The sequence below is a fragment of the Corvus hawaiiensis genome, chromosome 8 (genome assembly GCF_020740725.1).
Source record: "Corvus hawaiiensis isolate bCorHaw1 chromosome 8, bCorHaw1.pri.cur, whole genome shotgun sequence".
Classification (NCBI taxonomy): Eukaryota; Metazoa; Chordata; class Aves; order Passeriformes; family Corvidae; genus Corvus; species Corvus hawaiiensis.
The window spans coordinates 15776136-15799575 of NC_063220.1; the positions used below are offsets into that span (position 1 = coordinate 15776136).

The following is a 23440-nucleotide window of genomic DNA, read 5'->3' on the forward strand; positions in this document are numbered from 1 at the left end:
TGTTTACTTTCATGTTAGGAATGATTTCTGTCAAGGATGTATTATCCCTTTACATGCTACTTTTTTATTTACTCAGTGAATATTAGTACTTACCAGTACAAGGAGGACTGTCAGCATTTTTGTAAAGATTACGTAAAGGGCATATGAAGATGAAAAATAGAATCAATTAGCCTTTCTGTGCTTCTGTGTGTACCATGTAAACACACACCTGCTCTAACTATGGGGTTTGCCTTTAGGCAAAATAGTGGATGATTCAAAAGTGAGCAGAATAGGATGTTTTTGAGACTTTTTAAAAAATCAACAGTCTTGTCAAAATTACTATAAACTATTGTCATTTCCCCTTGTGCATCTCCCAAACACGGGAGAAAACAATTCCTTGTTCCTTCTTCCTCTCAGATAGGTAGCTGTAATTGACTTCTTCTGATAAGCAAACCTCTTTGAACTTTTCTTCACAGCTTTGAGATAGCTTTACAGATAAAGATCAAAGGCTCAGTGCCTTGAATGGATGGTTTGGTGTCACAGGTTACCACCTCCAGCTCTAAACTTCCTCTTCTCCCATCATGAAAGCCATTGCAGGAGGTGGATAAGACCCCAGAGTGGATGAGGGGTTGTAAGGCCCTACCTTGGACCAGTAGCTACTGAGGTGGTTTATCTGACTGCACCTCAAGGATTCAGCTGTCTCTCTTACACATTTTTATGCATTTTTCACATATCACAGCCACTGAAAACACCAACTCTGACCCAGGTGGCTGATTCCACCTGGCATTTCCTTGCAAACTCCCACTCTTGCTGTTCCAGGTAGCATATGATATAAGGGTGTGTGCATGTGGAGATCTGAAGCACCTGAAGGAGGTCTAATGAGGAATTAGATGCTTTCTGTACTTGGTATTTCTTTTTGCTGTCTACCGAGGAATTAGAAGGGAGGTGGAAGGAGATAGAGTTGTTTTATAACATTTAATTTCACTGTCTTTGAGGCACTAAACTGACAAGTAATATGAGAATACATCTTAGGAAGACACTCTCCCAGTTCATCAAAATCCGTGTTCTTCCACAAAGACCATGTCAGGAGCATTGCTTTCATGGAAGCCTGGCATAGAAAAGGTGGTACTTTTCTAGTTTGTTACTTCAGTTTGAGAAGATATTTCAACATAAGAGCTTCATGCTTTTCAAAATCTCAAGTGGTACTTTTGCAAATCTCCTTCTAGGTAAGCAGGTTCCCCTCCTCAAAAGGAAGCAGGAGTCTTCCCCTTTTCCCAGAAACAATAACTTTCTTTCTTAAGTTGGTCACCTGCATAGCTGTTTATAAAACTGAAGGATAATAGAAACACAAAACAAAGACCAGCTGGGGAGAAGGTGGTGGAATAATTGTGCTGTGAGAAGCCATAAAGGAGGAGTCTGGACTTGCTGTTCTTTCTTTAGTTTCATATTTTAATGTGGGGGTTTTTTTAATTAACAGAGGTAGCTGTAGTAATTTTTAATTTTCTGCTCTTTGAGTTTTGGTTTTTATCTTCTAATAACTTAGCTTTTATTCTCCAAATTCCATTATACTCATCCTTGCTTTATGTTTTGTGGTTCTTTCCTGTAAAACTTTATAGCTGAGGCAAGTGGGTATTTTTGGACATTTTTTGTTTCAAGTCTGAATTTGCACTTACTAAATCCCATTCTAGGTTTCTAATGCCAAGTATTTAAATTTGCCTGAAAAAGAACCCAAACAAACAAAAACTCTGAGAAACAACAATTTTTTGTTTAAATGTGATCTGCCTTTCTTAAGACAAAAGTGAGTGCTGCACCTACCCACAGTTTTACTTTAAGCGAATGGATGTAGTAATCTTCAGAAAATGTGACTCTCTAGGCACAGAACTACAGGTTGTCCTGTCAGTGAGAAACAGATGTACCCAAAAATGTGTAAGAACTGCAATTGGCATGCAAATTGGCTGACTTAGTGTGTTTATTTTTTAAATTATTTTACTATTTTAAAACCAATTCAACTTCATCAGTTAAAGATCTAACTGATGTTAGGAGGAGGAGAAGGAACATACGGGTCCCTTAATGGTGAATGTGTCAATATTGCTTGCAAAGCTGCCCTAGCAAACATGTGAATATATCATGTTCAAAATTCTGCTCTTCTTTAACTAAAGAAACTGGTTTGTGAGTACAGATGGGGATTTTTCAAGAGGCAAAACAGATAATTCAGACAGTCCGGTAAACACCAGAAATTTAAGAAGGTATAATTCTCATCCCCCAGATAAACAGAAATAGGTACGCTTGTAATAGAGAAAATTTCCTGTAAATCATTTAAAATTAGTTTCTGTTTTGCTACCACTCCCCACTGATGCTGCAGTCAGCCCTGTTTCCAAAAACAATAGCAGGACCCCTCTCAGGTGCAAGTGCTCACAGCCAGACGCCCTGAAGCAATTGTGTCCCTCTGCCTACTCAGGGACCCTGCAAAATTCTCTTGCTATGGGCTGTCACTCCCATGTGACAGAGGCAGCTGTACAGATAAAACACTGACAAGCAATGTGTGCGCTGAAAGTGCAAAGTACTGGATTCACTGTGCACAAGGGGGTGAACTGTGCTGCTCATGCACATGGGAGATCCCTCCCTGTTTCCAGGAGCAGGGACAGGTCATGACCACTGGGGAGCCACTCATGCTGGCTGCTCCGAGCCATAACACACATATTACACAATACATATTGGTAAATGTCTTCACAGATTTTAATACCCATAAATATAATTTCTCAAAAACTAGTTTAAATGTTTGGAGAATTCCATACTACGCAAATCTGTCTGAAATTAAGACAGACTTCTCTTTCTCAAGTCTGGGGACTCTGTACCTCATCTCACATCCGAGTTGAAAACGTGTTACGCACTTTATTCTTCTTCATTTTTCTCATTAAAAATGATTTTACCTTTGGAAAGCTTTTGTAGGAAGGACTGTATGCAAAAGAGCCGAAGGCTTCCAGGTGATGTTTGAAGGCAGGGATGTGTCACAGGCCAGGTCTACTCATCATCCTCCCTTCATCATCCCATGTTCCTCATAAGCTGAGCTGTGACCGGATCAAAGAGAGGGTGGGTTTGTTTCATTTTGTTTTATCTCAAGGCAGCTCTGCCAGTCCTTGAGTGCAGCAAGGTGCAAATACACAGCAAATCCTTTTTTCACGATGTATGGTATTTACAACAGTAAAACTGTCCACCTTTCTTCACATCTGTTTCACAGCTAGTGACCCCTTTTTCAACAGATCTGGTAATTCTGAATTACTGGAGTTTCAAATTGGTAAGATATGAAAAATAGCAACGCAGGGCTAAAAACTGTTTTATTTTAGGTTTGTCTTTTTTTGTTATTCCTTCCAACATGTAGAATTTCTAATGTATTTGTAAGAAACATGAAACTTTTTAGAAGCACCTACAGCCTAGATTTCCAAACTTACTACCTGCAGAGCTTCGAAAATCTATTCTGTGTGCTATGAGATCCTGATCAAAGGGTCCCATCCAGTCTATACCAGTTACAATTACACTGTATCTCAAAATATCTATTGCTGAAACGTGTTTTCAAAGATTAGCAGTAACACAGACTGCACCTTTATCTGCAGACCTGATTTTGCATAAAAAGATCCCAAGCAGGTTTAATGAAGAGTTGGAGCTTGTAGTTAAAGAAGCAACTTTAAGTTTTACCTCTTGATTATCTTTAATTATATGCAGTGCAATGTAAGACAAGCATTACTCATAATTTTCATTTAGAGTACTAGCTGATGGAGGTCCTTGAGTATTTCTAGTATCTGCTCATCCCAAGAGAACACTAGAGAATAAACATTAGTTGGTAATGAGGTCCTGACTCAGGTGTGTTGTGAAGAAAGAGGGTTGTAGTTACATACCTGACACAAGGGCTGCCTACGCTGGGCCATGGGAGCCCCCATTTCCTGGGTACTCTCGGGACTGCTGCTCTGGTAAGGTCCTCTCACAACAAACCTGTTTACTTGGAGTATAATCTCAAATATTTGAGAGCCATACAAGTATTTTAGTGCTAGTCAGATATGTAGATTCAGTCAAAACTTTAGGTGTATAAATGCCCTTCTGTGCTTCACTTCTCTCATCGCTCTGGAATGGCCTTTGGGCTCGGGGTTGAGTCCCTTAAGATTCAGAGAACCCTCTTGCCATAGACTTTTCTATCTGACTCATTTTTTTCTTCTCTCTCTCTAAGATCACAAATCAGACAGACAGGTCTTTGTAAAACTTTTCAGTTGTTGTCTTTTATATGGCCTGGCACCTCAAGAAATTTCAGCCTCCAGCTAACTGGACAGACTGGTTTTTGCAGCCCATTCAACTCTATGGGTCAAAGGGGATTCCACTTGAACTGGAGATCAGCTGTGCTTGATGACTTCCTACACTTCCCACTTAGTGAACTGGTTATCTGCTTACTCTCACATGCTTCAGGCAAAATAATTTCTCCAGGGGCAACAAACAAGTGTTCTAACAACTCCTGTAAGAGCTGTGTAACTTTAAAGACTGAAAAAATTTGCACAAACACATATTAGGTACTCCCTAATTTATCAAAGTTGTAATTAGAAATCTAAATGCCTCCATAAAAAGAATAAGGAATAAGAAAGACAGATTTTTAAGAAATTTGACTCTGCAAAAAATGGGAATGTTCTGATTTCAGTCCTTCTGCATGGAAAAAAATATCATAATAGCACCAGTGCATGTGATTAACTCTAATTTAAATGCACCTTTTTAAATAGAAATATGTAATAAAATGATCTTTTAAATGATAGCCATATTCAAGGCTCATGGAACTCCCATGACACTCTAATCAATTCACCTAAATATGATCAAATGAAAAGCCAACTAATTCAGGTACCTGTGCTTATCAATTTTGTGGTGGATTTTATTTGCATTCATGTGTGATGATTTTTTTAGCAACTAAGTGACAATATAGAATAAAGCCAGTAATGTGAAAAAAGCCCACCTTTTCTCAAAATAAAGCCATAATTTTGCTAATGTAAAGATGTATTAATGTCAGTGATGAGCAATAAGCAATATTCAGATAGAAATCTACTATTAGGTTTTTGGTGGTGGTGGTGTTTGAGTCCTATCTCCGACAAACAACAAAAGAAATTAACTGATGCTGACATGCATCCCTAATTGAAGTCTGGCAAGCCTTTCTGAAAGAAATACAAGCACTTGCAGACAACCATGCTCCCCAAACTAGAACTAAACCATTTAGATCTCCTCTCATTCTTTTCATTCCTCATTACTTTTCATTTATAGACACTGCCAGGTGCCAGCTGGGGCACAACACAGAAACAGCAAACTGCAGATGATGGCTATTTGTGATGTTTCAAGCAGAACCAGAAGCTGAATCTGTTAGGAAAAAAACTCCAACAAATACAACAGAAAAGCAGAAGTTCTTCTGAGCTTTTCACCTCAGATTTCATGTATCTGGTTACAGATGTAGTACATTGTTGTTGGAAATTTTGGAGCATTTTGTTGTATACCTGTTTCTCACAACTATAAATAATTCATTTCTTTATATTAGCACTATATCATTTTGCTGTAAATTAATAGTTTGAGTATCCAGCAGGAATTAAAGATGTGCTTGTGAATTATTTGTCCATGATTCTCCTTATATTTAAGAAATCAGAGGACATTCTCATTATAGCTGTGCAGTATTGTGAAGTCAGTTCTAGATAAAATGTTAACATTTAAATATTCTAAACTATTAATTTAGGCAACGATTTATTTTTTCCTGATGCACTTACTCTTAAATTGATTGTTTATATTGTACATAATTGTATTAAGAAGAAAGATAACACAAATAATGCTAAAGAGCTCTTAAAAAGGGGGGAAAACTTCATGCACAAATGATTTAACAATTAAACTACTTATTGAAGATATATTAAGCATATTTTTCTTAATTTATATTAATGGCTGTTCAACCACTTGGTAATTTAATGCTGGCTTTGTTTAATATCTTACAGGAAGCTTCAAAAGATGGTGCATGACATCAAGAAAAATGAAAGTGGGATAATAAACAAATTCAAAAAGTAAGTTTGCAATGTCAATCCCTAGTTTTATCAATGTGGGGAAGTTTGGATTATGAGCACAGTGGTGTGCAGTACTTTGATGATGGGACCATGTCATTCCAGAGGGACATACTTCAGTGTGTGTAAAGAGCTTTGGTTCAGACTGCAATGTACAGAATTGTCATCAGTATTAAGACTTTCATAAAGTAGTTGCAGAACTGGAGTCCAATGGTAGGTTGTGTTTGTAGCCTTGAAAAAAAACAGTATGAGTGAAGAGCCTTTTTCTTGAATGTTCACTGGGAATGATCATTGCTTGTTGCTTGCATGTGTGCCTTTCGCCTTAGGCAACTGTTTAGGCTTCCTGTTGCAATTAAGCTGAATTTGAGCTCCACCTTGAACCAACTGGTCAGACATCATGCTTAAAATTCCCATAAAAATGCTAAGTCCTCCTGTGTTTTGGTCTCATAAAACAAAATCCAGCATTACCTAGCACCCTTATTCCAGTAAGATGTGCTGAACAACATGCAGATTGGTGTCACGTGCATGAAAGTATCATAAAATATTCATGTGTATTTATACATAGAAAGAAATCTAGTAATTCTGCATCCTTGTCAAATGAGTACACTATTCACTGTTTCCAGTCAAACATCTATTTAAAGCAATTAGCTGTTTAGCACACTTTTCTTAATGCAACAGCTCATTTGCATTGAAATTCCATTTGGATGCGATTTTCTCATTCAGATATCTTTCTTTACATGGGTCATTGGCAACAAAAGTATTAAGTACTTTTAGAAGTTAATTACTACACCCTATCTGCAGTGTTTCCAGGACAACCATATTAAATTTGAGAAATACAGCTCTTGTACATAAAAGACACACGGAAACACTGTTTTAAATTGTTCCTAAAGAGGGACCATGATGGCAGTCAAGGGAAACAGCTAATTCTGGTATGTATGAAACTATCAGTCAGCTATTGGCAGAAGCAGTAGGGCTCTGCCTGGTTTGGCTATGCAAGAGCTCTGGAAAGCCAGGCTGGCTCAGCTCTTGCCCCTGCTGCCAGCCCAGGCGGGGCTGGTGTTTGTGGGGCAGCTGCCAGAGGAGGGGGATGCACTCCTAGGAGCAGTAGGACTGCCTGGCTCTCCTGTTCCTCAGGCAGGAGTAATCTTGGGCTCCAAGCCCTCCTTTGTGCTCTCATTTTCACAGCTGTGTTTCTGTCCACAGACCTTGAGCAGGCTCTGATGGTAAAACACCTGATGTATCAGATAGACTTTTGAGATCACTTTTTTCGTTTACTCATCCTCTTTCACTCTAAAATTGCTGCAATTCACATTTAATCACAGTCACTTGGTATACTTACTTATTTCCACAAGCACAAAAGGAGATTTTTCCCTTAAAATTACCCTCTTTCAACTACTTGGGGTTTTAATTTAATTTGCGGTTTTGTTCTTAATACAGTGACTGCCTGTTCAGCACCCATCTACAAAAAAGCTCATTTTCACTTGCGACATGTTCACAGGGAAGAACTGCTAAGCTGTCAAGGCTTTTTGGTGGTGTTTGGAGGGGAGGGGGTTAAAGAGGGTTTCTTGCAGTTGTTGCTTTTTAATAAAAGGTGGCTTCCTACTTCACAATAGTTTTTTATATGCAATTAATAATGTTCCAGTGGCCTCAGTTCAAAAGCCTCAGACAGGAAAGTAGGTGACAGAAACAACAGAAGCATCTAAGGTTTATAATTTGAGGCTATAAAGAGTCTCCCATAGTTGCCTGAACGTTAATTCTGTTGTTAATCAGTTGCTCTGATTGTGTGTCCTTCCTAGAAAGTAAAAGAGGAAGAACAGAAAAGGGAGAAGTGACATGAGAGCCAAAAGTAGCAGAAGCGGGGAAGGTCATCATTGAGTGTCAGAGACAAGATTGCTGCTATAGCACTGCAATTCTTTGATTCACTAGAGATACAAAAAAAAAGAGCAGACTCATAAAAACTCCCTTAGAGTATGACTGCAACACAAAGCTCACATGTCAACTCTCCAAGTTATAAGAACACAAACCACGGTATAAAAACATAATAATCTTTCTCATGCTACTGTGATTCATCTGAGTCATTAATCTTTTTTGCAGTTACGAAGATCAGAAATTTAGTTTTTAAAAATTGAAGAATTTCTAATATTTGCACATGACTTCGGAGCTCAAGTCTTGGACCCAGCACATAATGAGACTTGCAATAAAAGCAAGAGTTGACAACACTGATAAGATGCTAAGCTTTACAGAATTAGAGCTGGCTGTGATCGTCACTATGTGCCCTTTGGGGGCTTTTTTTTGATTGTAGATGCTTTTTCTAGAACATGGTTATCCAGTTGATCACTACTTCCATTTCAGTTAAAGGATTGTTCTATTAAATGTCAAGGTTCTAAACATGATTGAAGCAGGAAAATATTTATTTTAAGTGGGCTTTATGTAGCATAGATTCATCCATATGCTGGGGAAAAAAATCAAAATCACACCTATTATAAGTAGAAATAATTTTAGAGAATTCAAATAGTGTACTTGCTTATCTGAAGCCTGAAGTTATCACACAGATGTATATGGTAAGCTTCTGCTACACAAATTGAAAGAATTATCAAATATTCATTAAAAACTCTGGACTTACTAGCAGTATTTGTTAAAACACTTCTAAAATCTGGATTGGCTCTTGATTATGCAGAAATGTAAAAGTTCTTGCATCAAGACTTTTGCTCTCCAGTCTAGTTCATCTGTGGGGTGCAGGTGGGGAGGAATTAGTCTACTATTCATGTGTGTCTTAAAAGTCTGTGGAAAACAGGCTGAACAGTCCTGGTAACAGGAAAGAAATTGACAGGTTGTTTTTTCATTGCTTAAAAGTTCCTATTTGTTTCCCATTCCCACTCAACATTTGCTGGCCGTAAAAATATTGGCCACTGCAGGATAGCAGTCACCTGCTTGCCCTTAATCACATGCAAAACTGTTTGCAACACTGAGTCCCAGCTGCTGTGCAGATCACAGTGTCAAGGAGGATTATGTACTCAGGTGTAGAAGCAATGAGTGTAGCCAGCATTGTATAAACAACGAGAGCTGGGGGCATTTTTTTCATATTCACATCCTTTATACAAAACAGGGAAGCAGAGAAATCATAGGTTTCATGATGTAGGATGGTTGCCTATGCTTGAAACACCCGTAAAGACATAGCACTCATCTGTAAATCATAAGCTTTAAGCCTCTAGGCTTTGCTCAGTGGAATGCTGGCTCCACTGAAGCCGATGCTAAAAGACACACTGCATGTACAGCAAAGTCAGGACTTCACCCTAAAGTTTTGGTACGTGCTGACCTACTGTGTTGAATAAGAAACAAGAAGTTCAATTTATTCACCTTGTTGTAATATCACATCCTTCACAAAGCCATCAGAAATCATGCACTTGTAGTGGTGTTTCTGACTGCATACTATCCCAATATGTCAATTTCTTGAACATTTGCCATGTGACCTGAAAAATGGAACAAAGATGCTTTACCCAGCTTTTTAGTTGGGTATGTCTTTGCTTTAGATTTGTGTGGTCCGTTTTTTTATAGCATTTAGGCAGTAAGTTTAGGCAGAAAAATAGTTGCTGTGTCACTAAATGTCTCTTCAACCTGCATAGCTCCAGGTAAAAGACTTTCATGATCAAACCCTTGGCAGAGGGAAAAGTGATATTTTATGAACCAAATGATGTGATAAAGTACTAAAATCAAGCTGTACCACACTCAGAAAACAAGAAAAAGTATAATACCTAATTTTAACTGTTATTCTGAAGGAACATGAAAATCACTGTGTAGCTGAATAGAGTGGTTTGTGTGTCAAGATTTTTATTACTATAATTGCCATAGCACAATGTAAGAACATGTGTGAAAGAGTAGTAATAACACTTTCAAAAACAACCAAAACACTTTCAGTTTAGTTTTATCTGGTACAATTGCCACATAATTACAAATCTGTAACAAACTATTCCACAAGGTTAGGAGAACACAGTTCAGGAAAAGTTTATCTGTTCGCATCACACCTTTTGGAACTCTGAAAATGCTTCTGGCAAAGTTAAACTAATTTATTGTTTAATCACAAGTGTGATGAGCTAGTGCACTTAAAGATAATATCTACTATAAATACTCAACTCAGAAAAGATACCAATATAATTTTTGTAAAAACTATTATGTTAAAATGGTTCCTAAGATGGAGTGGACGTTGTACAGACTTAATAATACAAAAAGCAAAGGACTTTTGAAAACAGAGTTTTCAGGTGTATCTTAAATGCTGGGGGAGTGAGGAGAAACACTAGTGGGGAAATGCACCTGTGGGGAAATTTCAAGTGCTACACGTAAAGGTCTACTAATATTTCTGTTTGGTTATCTTTCTGGGCGCAGCCTCTAAAAACAAGCATTGCTAGAGCAAAACACCCAGACCTCTGCTGCAGTTTATTTTAAAATCCTTCAAAAAAAAAAACAAAACAAGAAAAACAAAAATGTGCTACAAATTCAAAGTATGTAATTAATATTTGCAGTTCCTACAGCACCACATATGAGAGAAAAGCTTAGTACATGCCTAAATGTTTTGTTGGATCAAGCTCAGCATATTATAGGGCAAAATCTTGGAATACATTGTTTTAAAATGGAATAATTTACTCTCTTATTAGTTGTTCTGAATTTCTGTACCCTGCACTCTGTTCTTGTGTGAGGCATCTATAACCCATTATATGAAATGTCTCAAGTGCTACCTGGTTATTTGTTGAAGCTACAATGTGTGTACTAGGATTAAACACGTTTAAATATGCACGCTCAGTTGGATGGCATTTGATTCTTCCAGTCCTTTCTCATTAACTTCGGGGAACAGGACAGAGTCAATTGCCATTCTGCAAGGATCTGTGTGGATAATGAGGTCAGTGTCTGCAATAGCTGGGTAACCACGCCTTGGCATAGGGTTGTGTCTTTTGATGAGCTTGTGTTGTGGTTTGCACATTGGGTAAAGTTCTGGCTCCTGTAAAGTAAAGCTCCAGCTGACTTCAAAAGAGCCTGGATTCCAGTTCTGGCACTCAGAAAATCATACCAGTACAGTGAAAACTACTTTTTAAGTGGATTTGAATTTTAGAATAAATAACATATTTGAAAAGATTCTAGCAAATATAGATGTGGCCGTGAACTGTTTCAGCTCTGTGACAGAAACATTATTTCTTTTCTTCTATTGATATTCAGGTTCCAAAATGAACAAGTGGCCTTAATTTGCAAAACTGGGAAAGATACTTGGGATCGGTATGCTATTCCATAGCTGCACCATAGCATGATAGACTGCTTAGACACAGACCTCTGTTCTGTGTTTCGTGTGCTTTCGTTATAATGTATTTACATTTTCTGCCAGGGCCACTGCCAGGATTTACAGGGCCTGGTACCAAGAGTAGCAGCTTAGAAATGTGTGATGTTGCTTAAGCCATGTACTTTATACCATGACACAGATAGCCCCTTACTGTTGCCTCAGTTCCACTATTTTCCAAGTCTCCACCATTTCTGAACAACTCATGGCAGACATGTTGCAAAATACATCAAGAGATCTTGGTCTCCCCTCCCTAAGACCTGAGATGAGCCCTGGCAGTGGCCCTGGGATTTTCTTTCTAACATGGCTGTGCTAACCTGGACAGAAGACCAGAGCAGGGCTGTTGAGAATGCTTTTTAATTTACTGTTCGTGCACTGTTATATTATGCTGCAGGAAGTTAAAACCTCTGAGGAGGCAGCTATCCATCATTAGTGTTGTTAGCTATGAACAAAGCAGGTTAACATTGCAAAAATAATCTTCCTGGTTTGATTTTTGTTTGTTTGGGGGGGTTTGGGCTTTTTTGAGTTTTAGCAATGCCCTCACCATTTATTCATTGATTCATATATGTGCATGGGGTGGTTTTGGTGACTATCTGAACAACAGAATTCCATTAATTCAACTCAGAAGTAGCCAAAGCATTTCTCAAAACAGACAGGTAAAGTTTGTAAACTGATGAGGTAGCGCCAGCATGTCACCACCCTGAGTTACAGTGGTACCTGAACAATGATACCTAGGCAGCAAGCTCAGGACCTAAATATTGAGTGTCAAATTCTTGTGGTAAAGCAACGTTTTTAAACACTATTGCTCAGAGATCCCAAAAAAACTTTTTAATTCTTTAGGGATTTTTTGGTTTTTAATTATTTGCTTATTTTTGCAAATGAATTTGTTAGGACCTGACTGAAGAATGAGTGAAGTCATCAGTTCAGTGGACAAAGCTTCAGGTCTATGGTGAGGTTTATCAGTGCTACAGGGTACTGTCAGACAATGTTCAAAAGTCACTTTAAAGAATAATTTTTTGTCATTAATTATCTTAATGTTTTCTCTAGCTACAGAAAAAACAAAGGGTTGTAGTTTTTTCCCTCTGCAGAGACATCAGTCTGGCCTCTGACATCACACACGCACTGTTCATCTTGACTTTAAACCCAAATTCTTCTCTTTTATTACAGGGTAGTGAAATAATTCAACTGACTGTAATTCAGTGTCTTCTTTGGACAGCTGCAAGTTAGTAAGGAGGAGTATACATGACTACATACATATATATATATATATATGTGTGTGTGTTTACACATATTATGTGTACTCCTGCTTGCTAAATAGATATACATGCACATACATATGAACCTGTATAGCCATAAAGATCCTTTCAGTATTTCTACAAATTATTTTTGGCTCACTTGTAACAGTTTTTACCAAAAAAGGGATATAACATCATAAAATAATAAAAAGTAGAATCTTTCACTGAGAGACCTGGTATACATTTAAACATTAATCAGCAAATAAAGTGCATGCACAATTATAGTTCTAAAAATACGAATGGAGAGTGCTACACCACTTTCTTATGACATAGTCTTAGTAAAGCCTCTGTGAACCTGAACAGATTTTCATCTTCCAATAGATCGTCATTTATCTCTGCCCCCTATCTCATCTCTTTCTGGAGATGAGGAGGAGGGGGGGTGAGCAAGGAAGCTATCCTTTCAACATATGTTCTTAGTGAAAAAAATATATTAAAAACTCAGATTCTATTTTAATTTTTTATCAGTTTCTAGCTTTTCAAAGCATTCTTCTACAGCTATTTGCTAAGCATCTGTGATGGTAATCTGTATTTCTTCAGCTGCAGGTATCTTTTGTTATCAGCTTTTTAATGTGTCTGGCTAATGCTCCCTTCCAATGAATGTTACTTATGAGATCATAAATGTAATAATTATAATTTACAGGCTTAAAAAAAAGCCACCGCCAAGTCTACCACAAAGGGATTATGCTTCAGGTAAGGCTGTATGCATGTAAATTTAAACTGCATATCTGTGTTAATTTGCTATCTATATGCCTAACAGTATTTCAGTTATACATTGCCTCATAATTTGTTTTTAATGAGAGAACAGGATAGCATTATCAACAACTCTGAAGGTAGTTCACAGCTCTGAAATGAAAGGCAAGGAAAAAAATGATGAATTATGCTGGCATGAAGAGTAGCAAGTAACTACTCTTTCAAAATCAGTCTTAGTCAGAGTTCTGTATCTAGGCTGCTGTACAAATGGAGGAGAATTTGCATCCAGTCCCTCCTTGTAGAAACTGTGATGTGAAAGTAAATAGGGAAGAAATAGAACAAATGCATCATTACAGATTCAAAATCTTAATCCTATTAATGTAATGATGACATCATGAATTATCTTAAAGGCAGACCTCTACTTGCTTGTCATACAGCACTGCCCACAAACTAGTTCATGGCTATTTTTATAAGTTAGCAGCCATCTTGTTAAGACAAGAATAGAAGAAAGGAGGACAAAGTTTGGAAGTTATCAGGTAACTGTTTCCCTGTTTAACATAAGCACTTGTAATTGGTGTGCTGTCTTGGCACTTTAACCAAGAAACAAGAAGGTGCAGGGCCCAGAGGTCAGCAAGAGTTCCATTATCTAGAAGTTGTCACCCCTACTTAAAAATGAAATGCATTAGCAGGACACTGTGGGTAAAGTGCGTGCTCTGCTGTTCAGACCATGTGCAGTTTGTCATTTCTAATGCTTTTCCAACAGCTCTGAAATAATTCGTCAAAAACAAGCAAGAAAGCATTTCATTTACTTCTCGGTCCAAACCAGATGTGTTGCTCAGAACTGTTTGGAAATTCTGCTCGCTCTTTTTTAACTGACTATGAGAAGTATAGATTGAAAAACCAATCTAAGATAAACATTTATATTCACTATTACATCTCCTTAAATAACTCTAATGTTTGGTTTAGAACGTGCAGACAATGAAGAGGAACAATGGTCAGATGATTTTGTAAGTACATACTTTGGGCTAGTAGGAGGTCACTCTAGCAACAAGTTAGCACTAATAACTGAAGAAATAATAAGTTTCTTTTTAAATCATCTACTTGTGGTTGAACTTTAAAATACTACTGAAATGTCATGTTATTTGTTACATCAATTTTATTCACAAGTAGCCACTGATTTTTAGCGGCTTCAATTTTTTTACATTCAACTTAAAAGTACTCTCAGAAACATTGTCATGTATTGTAGCCATGAACACTAAGGTTTTTGGATAGGTAAGCAGATGGCATCAATTTGAGGGACTTCCCAAACTGAACAATAATTTCAGAAATCGTGAGAGTTTTTATTTGGGGGAGGAAAGGTGGGAAGGGTGAGGAGAGGAAAGCCACTTCTTACTAAAAATGAAAACTTCTGCTAAGATTTTAGAAAACATTAGAATGAAGCAAGTCATGGCTGTCAGCCATGTAAAGTAATGGTGCAAATGTCAGGCTGAAGTAACCTATTTCCTTCTGGAGTCAGATCTTGAGCACCCTTTTAACAGGAAAGGGAGAGGAAGTGACAACACACATCAAGAGTCACAGCTGGCTCTAGAAAGGAACTGTCCTGGGAAGGGAAACAAGCTATTGGTCCATAATTTGAAGACTGAGCTCTTGAGCTGAAAGGAGCCCTTGGAGATAGCAAGAAACCTTGGGAGCTCTTGGGAGGAGGAGAAGGGGAGGAGGCGGGAGTGCCTCTTTGTTTAAGCACTAAAAGGGAATACGATGTGTTGTTGTAATTTAGTTATCATGCTCGCGCAAGGATATTTGTGTTATACATTGCTATGAAGCCATAAGTATGCTATGAGATGAGAAATGGGAAGTTCTGTCTTTCCAGGACAGTGATTATGAAAATCCAGATGACCACTCTGACTCTGAGATGTATGTGGTCCCCAGTGAAGAGAATCCTGATGACAGCTATGAGCCACCTCCAAGTGAGAAGGAGAAAAAGAAGATTCCTTCTGCATTCCCTATTTCTCGGGGTGAATATGCAGGTAGTTATGGAATAGTTGACTATATCAGCTTGATAATTGCTTTTTGATCAGGACCAGAAGAGAAGTGGCCTCAAAAGGACTAATCTGTCCTTTCCTCAAGAGTTTGCTTTTAATTCTGATACTCAGGTCTTAAGCATTCAGGGGTATGATTTATTTTTTTTTTCCTACTGCATGAAACAGGCTAGTATTGCAGGTAGTGATGTTTATAATTTTAATATAATGTGTCCTAGAGACTTTGACAGACATCTACTAACTACAAAATTCAAGCAGAGGTATGGGAGATATTACTGACTTGGCTCCAGATTAATCCACATATATAGATGCAGGGATTCCTATTAAAGATGAGGCACATAGGGCTGGAGAGGTGCCTTCTTCTCTGTTTTTCCAACCTTTATTCCAAAAGCAGTAAAACAGTAGCCCAAATATTCACTCCTTATTGTCCTTCAAAATTGGTACTGAGGATGATAAATACCGTGGAAAACAGGACAGGATCAAGATTTTATTTACATCAGTCCAGTATAAAGGGATGTTTTTCTTTCTGTTTTGATTCTTTTCAACCATGGACAGGTTGCATTGAAGTGAATGAAAGTTAGCTTCAGTTAGATGAAGATGTGAGACATGGTGAAAAGAAACATTGACATGATGCCTGCTTTCATTTTTGTATGATACAAGTCTGTTTCTGATTGTAGAATATTCATCAAAGTGTTAAAATATCAAATGTGTACTCATAGAAATTTATCAGCACTTCACCTGTGTGTTTTTTGAAAAGGGAAGGACTTCTTAAAATAACACCCCAGAGACCCTGGCATAATTTACGTTCCAGTCCCACCCAGTTCTGTTTTTCTCATATGTCTCGTATGGACTACACCACCCAGCCACCACCTTCTCCCCAGGGAGTGAAACAGTTGTCCATGCAACAGTCAGTGTCTAAGCACCCTCTTGCAGCCTGATACAGAGGGCTAGGCTGCTACCTTGAGCAGTGAAATAGGACCTGTTTACACACAAGTCTCAACATCGGGTCCTCAGGTCTCAACCTCAGCTATGCTCAAGTCTGCCTTTTGACCTGTGCTGCAGCCACAGTAAAGACTTGTTTGCACGGGCAGTAGGAGAAAGTGCAGAGGCTAATGCATAATTTTGACTAAAATTGTTGTTTTCTACCACATTAAAAGACAATCGCACCAGTCATCAACAGCTTCCTCCCATCAACAAACCTCTCCCAAGTACACCCAGTCCAGCCATGTCCAGACCAAAGAAACCATCTGTGCCATCCATGCCATTGCCATCTCCTGCTGCAAAACCAAAAGTGCCACCAAAGCCTAAGGAGTGCAGTGATGATGAGGTAAAGTTTACAGATATACTTGTTTTAACTCTGTAAATGTCACAGCAATACCATGGTCTGGTCTCTTTCTTAGCCTCTATAGTACAAATAATTTTGTGCATCACAAACAGTGACCTGCAAGTATCATACTGATTCCTAGGGAATATATGCCTGTTTTGAGTATCAAGGAGGCTACTTAGACCATGGAATAGCTCCTGATCATCTGTAACAAGGTGCAGGCAACAGGGAGAGAGTAACCTCAAAGGATACTCCAGGACCAAAGAGAAGGGAGGGCTTCCACCCACCAGTCAGAACTGGAATAATTTGGTAAAGGGTTTTCAGTCTCTGGGATTCCCTTCCACATAGGATGATAAATGTCTGAAATAGGAGTCACTGTAAAATGGCAACTATTGTAAACTGCTGGCAGGGCTTCAATCCCAACATTTTGTTGACATGATGGAGATTTAACTGATAGATTTTTGTCCTGAATTTCTCATAGGATAATTATATTGTGCCAGTGGACAATGATGATGATAACTATATTGAACCCACAGAAAGCAGCATATCACTACCTACAAGATGTAAGTTTTAGTCATTTAAGCTAATAATTATTGCTTTATTAGGAATAATAGTGAAAAAAAATGGGTCAAATTAATGTCTGTTTCTAGGGTTCAAAGAGTGGAGATGCAGCTATTAAAGAGATCACAGCTTGCAAAAAGGCAGTTGGCTCCTTTGGCTTTTGACAAGGCCAAAGAAAATTATTTTTAACTTTATTGGAAGCCCTGTTTAATTTCTGCCTCCCTCACCCAGCTATTTCAAAGTCCAACCCTTGTATGACCAGGAGGCTATTCATGGCATATGACCTGCCTCCTCATCCAAGGGAGCAATAGCATTAAAATTCTCTGAAGTGTTTCAGGAGAAGAACAAGCATTTTTAGATATTTCAGATAAAGATAAAGACAGACTTTGATTTGATTTTTTTTAATCTCACTATTTGAAGTATATTTAGGTAGAGAGTGAAACTACTACAGCCCAAAGGTGAAAAGTAAACAGAGAAGAGTATGTAGTTCTGCTCTCTGATATTGCTAACAGTATGAAACCTCTTCAGAAAGGCTGGAAAAGTGAATAATGTTTCTCTTTTAAAATGAGAGCTGCTTTCTGGCTCAGCTGATTTATTCAAGGTCACACAAAAGGTTGTCACTTGGACTTAATATTCATTCTTATTGTATATAAATGTTACATTGTTACTTTGTTAACAGATGTGTGTATAAATATAAATATGTGTGTGTATATACACACATGCACAACTATATATATATGTACATGAATAAAATATGTTTTTAGCTCCTGTGAACAGATTTATGAAGACAACAAAGCCAGCTCCCCCTATTTCTCCAAAGCCTTCTCTTACTTCTGATATGCAAGGTATGTGGAGCTTGCATCACTGTTGGAATAAAATATCTAAGACAGTGGAACATTAAATTATGCCTGATGTATTCACACCACTAACCCTATGACATACTAAAGTAAAACAAAAATATGTTCTGCTTTAGCTTTTCTATGTTGTAACAGCTGCTTTGTCGAGCTTGAATAGTAAATCCATTTTAAGCATTAATAGAACTAGAACGAGTTATTTGCCCCAAATTAATTATTTTTAGTCTTTTGCTTTAGTGGAGGAATACAAATGGATCAATACAGCAAAAAGAATCATAGGACTCAGTATGTCAGTAATCCCATTCCACCGTAAGAATCAAGACCAAATACTTTTTAGACCATGAGACTGAACCATATAGAAATTCTGTACAGGCTGATGGCTTGCATGGCCTCCTGTAACAGTGTTCCCATTGAAGTTCTGTAAAGAGCAGTTTATTTGGAAAAAGAAACAAAAGCAGAAGCAAATAAGAGGAATCCTATTTGCTTTTGTAAGCGCAAATATTCTTGTTTAATCTCTCTCTGCCAACTTAGAGCTGTTTTCCATCCTTACTATCTAATTAATTGCTTGGATGTAACCTTTACAGGTATGACATAGTTCTTTAAAAGCTTTGCATATTCATTAGCAATGTGTTTAGCTTTAAAGTCACAAACTACAAGTTGTAAGCTAAATTTTTTTCTGAACTGCTTAAGATTTCGAGTTGTTTTCCATACATTTTAAAATGCCCTTTTCAATCTCAGCCTTTATGTAAATCGGTGTCGAGCAACAACCAGCTCCTGAGAGATGTTACTAAAAAATAAAACGTCTCCCCCTGGTGGGAGATGGGACACTTCGGCGCAGTGAAGTGATGAAACCTGACATGAAATTTATTGAAATAGGATTCTATTTTCATTGAAGAAACTGAGCATAGATAAAGATGCTGGTGGCTTTTACTTTTAAGATCTATGAATTAATATATACCTGTGGGTCAGAACTCAGGGAGGGATGCTGGCCATGCAAATGAGCCAGCTTGTATTTATGATTGACTTGATTTCTTCCTCCCTGAGTCAAGGAAAGGCCAAATGCTAGTACAGGTGTGGTAACGCATTTTTTCCAAACTGACCCAGATTTGCACAACACAAACATTCATCTTTCTTGCGGGGGTGGGGGGAGGGAAGGGGAAGAAAAACAAAGTAATAAAAAGGTTTTGGGGTGGGAGGAAACTTGATTAATACAGTGGCTGTATATCAGAACTCCTGTGACTTCACCTGAAGTTCCCACCAGAAGACAGGGGGTATTGCTGCTCCAGGGTTTTGGTGGCAGATTCAAGTTCTGAGCAGATTCTCCAAGTTATTTTTCCAGAGTCAGAAGCACAACTGATACAAATTCAGATCAGTTTTTATGGTAACATGCAGTATGTTTTTGCTAACTAAAGAACATTTTTTTTATTTCTTCCCTATCCTACAGAAGTCTATGAGGTTCCTGAAGAAGAGGTGAGGCCTTTCTATAGTATGACTCCCATTGCCCTCAGGCAGGGTACAAACGTGATTGTGAGAAAAGATTATAGTCTTTCAAAAGAGAAAACTGGGAACAAATCTCTTCCTGCACTTAAAGCTTTCTGACACTCCCTTTTCAGGAAAGTTGGCAAACCATTTCAAAAGAGTAAATGGGAAGGGGAAAGTTTCCCAATCCTCTGTGATAGTGATGCAATCTGGGAAGCAACAACCTAAGGGAATGTTTTACTGCAGCAGAGGAGCAATGACAGTTCTGACACAGTAATTTTTTTCCCATTTGCTGATACTGACATAACATATGGCCAAGCAGATTTACTGATGTTGAGTTCTTGCCTCTCCCATCCTAATGCAGATTACCAGACAGAGCTCTAGTAGAAATCTATATCACAATGCAAAAATATCTTGATGTGGTAACATGAACAGGATCATGCAAATTTATTTTATGGAATCAAAAAGTGACCAAAAAAATTCACTGCATTTTCTCTTACAGGAAAAACCATCACCACCACTGGTAACCAGGTAACCCATTGCTGTGAATGTTTGTGCATTATTTAAAACTGTCAGAAAATATATTTTCTCATTTAGATACTACATGTCTGATAATTCTTTCTCTAGAAGAAATACAGTAACAGAAGTAAGAAATACATAAATATCTCTTCAGATTATCTACACAAAGATTATCAACCATTTCTATGTTAACTTCAATAACCCAAATGTAACACATATTAAAAAGAAATACTCTTGAGGGTACTTTTTAGAATTTTGAGGGGATAGGGGAGAAGAAGGAGATGTTTTCTTTGTATTCACTGTTAAGTGTAATTTGCCTTTCTTAATTCATGTTTCATTAGTAGGTTCACCAAGCCACTCATGTTTATGCCTGCTCAGAATACAGAGCACTCCCACGTGCACAGTGTGACCAGAGAGTCACCTAAGCAGGATACTTCCAGGTAAGTTAACAGCAGCTTAGATCAATAGAAAATATCAGTAGAGAAAAAAATTTCTTCTCTCTAATAGCTAGAGATGTTGGGACAAGGTGAGAACTGAAAGCTCTCATTGCTTTGTGAACTTCTGTGTTCAAGCCAGTTTGCCATATGGATAGTATTTTCTGAAATATTCCTTTAGGGATCCAGTACAGAGATGAAATATCTCTGCAAGCCAGTTTAAGGTCCTATTAGCCATGTCTGCAGCCTTGCAAATCAGATGTTTTTGCAGTTGTACAGGATTGCTTGTAAAGAAACTGGACACAGTAAATCCATTATTTATATTCCAAATATCTGGAGGAAAAAAAAAAATTACACTTGAGTATGCAGCCTATTTCACTCCTATGTCCCCCAGAAGCAGAGAAAGCTGCTTCATAACCCCTGCCTCATCTCCAGGACATTATTTTACAAAATATGTTATGTGCCCCCAGAAGGAGGCATCCACAGCACTGTGTGTGTGAGGGTGTTTGTTGAGGTCCTGTGCACAGTCACAGGGGACCCAAGGTCTAGGACAGAAGCTCTTCTAGAATAGTTCCACACCAAGGGCACAGCATCACCACAACCACTGTAGCTGTGCATAGCTGAAATCAAATCCATTCACTGCAGACCTCCTTCCCTCTACATCTTAAAAAGCATATCTGAGCCAATTAAATAAATAAATCCTATTCATCATAACTTACTGTGTGTATTTTTCAGAAATGTTTTGCCTCTCCCCAGAAGTCGTCTTCTTCCAAAAACAGTGAGTAATTAATGGGCCACTCTAAAAGAACATGTTAAACTTAGTCCTGTGTTTTATATATAAATAGATGGATGCTTTTTATTATCTGGATTAAATAACAGAAACAGATGACCGAATGTCAGATTCATCTAATATTGTGATTGTTGCTAATAATCTTTTGGACAAAAGAGCATTGGACATCTGTATTGATCCAAGAAAAAGTTCAAATGTTTTAAGGGATGTATGTCTCAGTCCACAAAAATAATTTCTTGTAGTAAAAAATACCAGTTGAACTTCAGGAACCTTACTTTAAGTAGCAAAGGATGATTTTGCCCAATCTGAAGCACTTTTCCTTGAGCCTCATTCCTCTCAGATGGTGAATGATTAATGCTTTCTGAAAATGGAAACCTTCTAAAATGTCAGACTGGGTACTCTGAGTAACCAGCATCACTAAAAAGTGCAGTCCTTGAAGGACTAATTACAAGCCTTGGATCCCTAAGGCTGTGTTCCAGCCAGTTCTCCCTCTGCTCTTATCCCCAGTCTGTCCCTCCCACTGCTGTTTTCTTTGAAGCAAACTACTTGGAAACTTGTCCAGCTGCAGAAATGAGCAAAAGCAAATCATGAAAGGTTCTTTTCCAGCCAAATTAGCTCCATAAGTTGATTTGCACAATAGCTCTACTCACAGTTATGCCAGCATGAGGGTCTACATGAGGAGCCAGCTATCAAAAACAGAGCAACATAACTGTATCAGCATCTGTGCCAAAAGCTACATGCTCAGACCCTGTCCCAGTCCTATGCTCTGAATTGTCCCTAAGAAATAATCAGTTTACCAATAACTATATACAGAAATTAGACACTTAAAACTAGAAATTTTGGGTCATATCACAGGATTAGATGTTATGGTGACTTAATGCAGGTGGTATATGAGTATCTTACAGCCTTACTTCAATCTTTACATTTCTGTATATCCCAAGCACAGTTCATACATACAACAGCATCAGCATTTTAGTTTCCCTTCCACCTCATCACAAAGTTCTTCCCATTAAGGTCTGTATCCTGTGGGATGCTGAACAACTCCCAAGCGGTGCCAAATTTGGGATTTCTCTTTTATGAAACAGTTTGATTTCTCAGCTTTTCTTACAAAATAAGAAAAAAACCTTGAGTCTAAAGGGAGAATGTTGGACAGAAATTTCACTATCTGATCAGCACTAAGAATACTCCTGCTTCAGAACAGACTTGAGTGCCATATTGCAGCTGAAACCTCTGCATTAATGCATTTTCAGAGCTTAGACCTGAGGTATCATCCTAGCTTTGCAGAGAGTAAAAAGAGACTATCCTTTAGCTGAAGCCACACACTGAGTGAGTTATAGCTCCAAGATGAAGCTCTCAGACAAACACTCATCTGTACCATGGGTGTATTCAGCTCCTGGGTGCTTGAAGTTCGCCAGCTTGTCAAAAGAGTCAGCCTAGGAAAGAGTCACACAGTGCAGTCCAAATTTTGGGGTCTTTGTTTTGTAAGTGGCCCTTAACAGTTTTGAACAAACACATGGTAATGAGCATGATGTTTGTCCAGCCCTCTGTTGTTCCTTTCCATCCCCAACTACAGCACATTGACAAAGCCCAAACAATAACTGCTCCCATTCAATCTCCTGTCAGCACTAACCAGCACTGATCATGTGCACAGAACTGTGACCCTTGTTCCTCTCAAGGGCCTGAGCTGATTGGGAGAAAAATTTCTTCATGTCTTACTTCCCAACTGCTGTGTGATGGATTACACCTCTCCAGCCGGAGAATGGATGCATCTGTCACCAACATTAGTGAAAAGCTGGGTAGATGAAGACAAGACAAATTAATAACTGGTGCCTCTTTGAAAGGTACTTATCACATGGGAGTCTTGATTCCCTAAAAGACAAGAAATGGGAGGCAAAAGTAAGCATCTCCAAAAGAAGCCAGGAAATTAGGTGAATTACTTCAATTTTAGCATGGTGACAAGACAGTCTACTCAGTTTCCTCCATTCAGAGGAAGATGTGGTTTTAGTATACTAAATCTGCTGCAAAGTTTCTGTCTTCCAGCTCAGAAATTAAACGTGAACTTAAAGGTCTCACTGCAAAATTCAGGCCAAATTTTCT

At 38.2% G+C, this 23440-nt stretch overlaps 1 protein-coding gene across 8 annotated transcripts in view; it reads left to right on the forward strand.

The window, feature by feature from the left end:
• Nucleotides 1-23440, forward strand: part of BLNK (B cell linker) — a 94914-nt gene that overhangs the window by 58441 nt on the left and 13033 nt on the right. For 5 of the 8 annotated variants that reach the window (XM_048310453.1, XM_048310454.1, XM_048310449.1 and 2 more), the window contains 12 exons: nucleotides 5976-6041; nucleotides 11244-11300; nucleotides 13294-13343; nucleotides 14310-14350; nucleotides 15214-15370; nucleotides 16540-16709; nucleotides 17188-17269; nucleotides 18032-18112; nucleotides 19566-19591; nucleotides 20103-20131; nucleotides 20461-20559; nucleotides 21289-21331. In XM_048310453.1, the coding sequence (XP_048166410.1) occupies nucleotides 5976-6041; nucleotides 11244-11300; nucleotides 13294-13343; nucleotides 14310-14350; nucleotides 15214-15370; nucleotides 16540-16709; nucleotides 17188-17269; nucleotides 18032-18112; nucleotides 19566-19591; nucleotides 20103-20131; nucleotides 20461-20559; nucleotides 21289-21331 (901 nt within the window). The remainder of the gene's footprint in view (nucleotides 1-5975; nucleotides 6042-11243; nucleotides 11301-13293; nucleotides 13344-14309; nucleotides 14351-15213; nucleotides 15371-16539; nucleotides 16710-17187; nucleotides 17270-18031; nucleotides 18113-19565; nucleotides 19592-20102; nucleotides 20132-20460; nucleotides 20560-21288; nucleotides 21332-23440) is intronic. The other 3 variants (XM_048310451.1, XM_048310456.1, XM_048310450.1) reach the window with 2 other exon arrangements.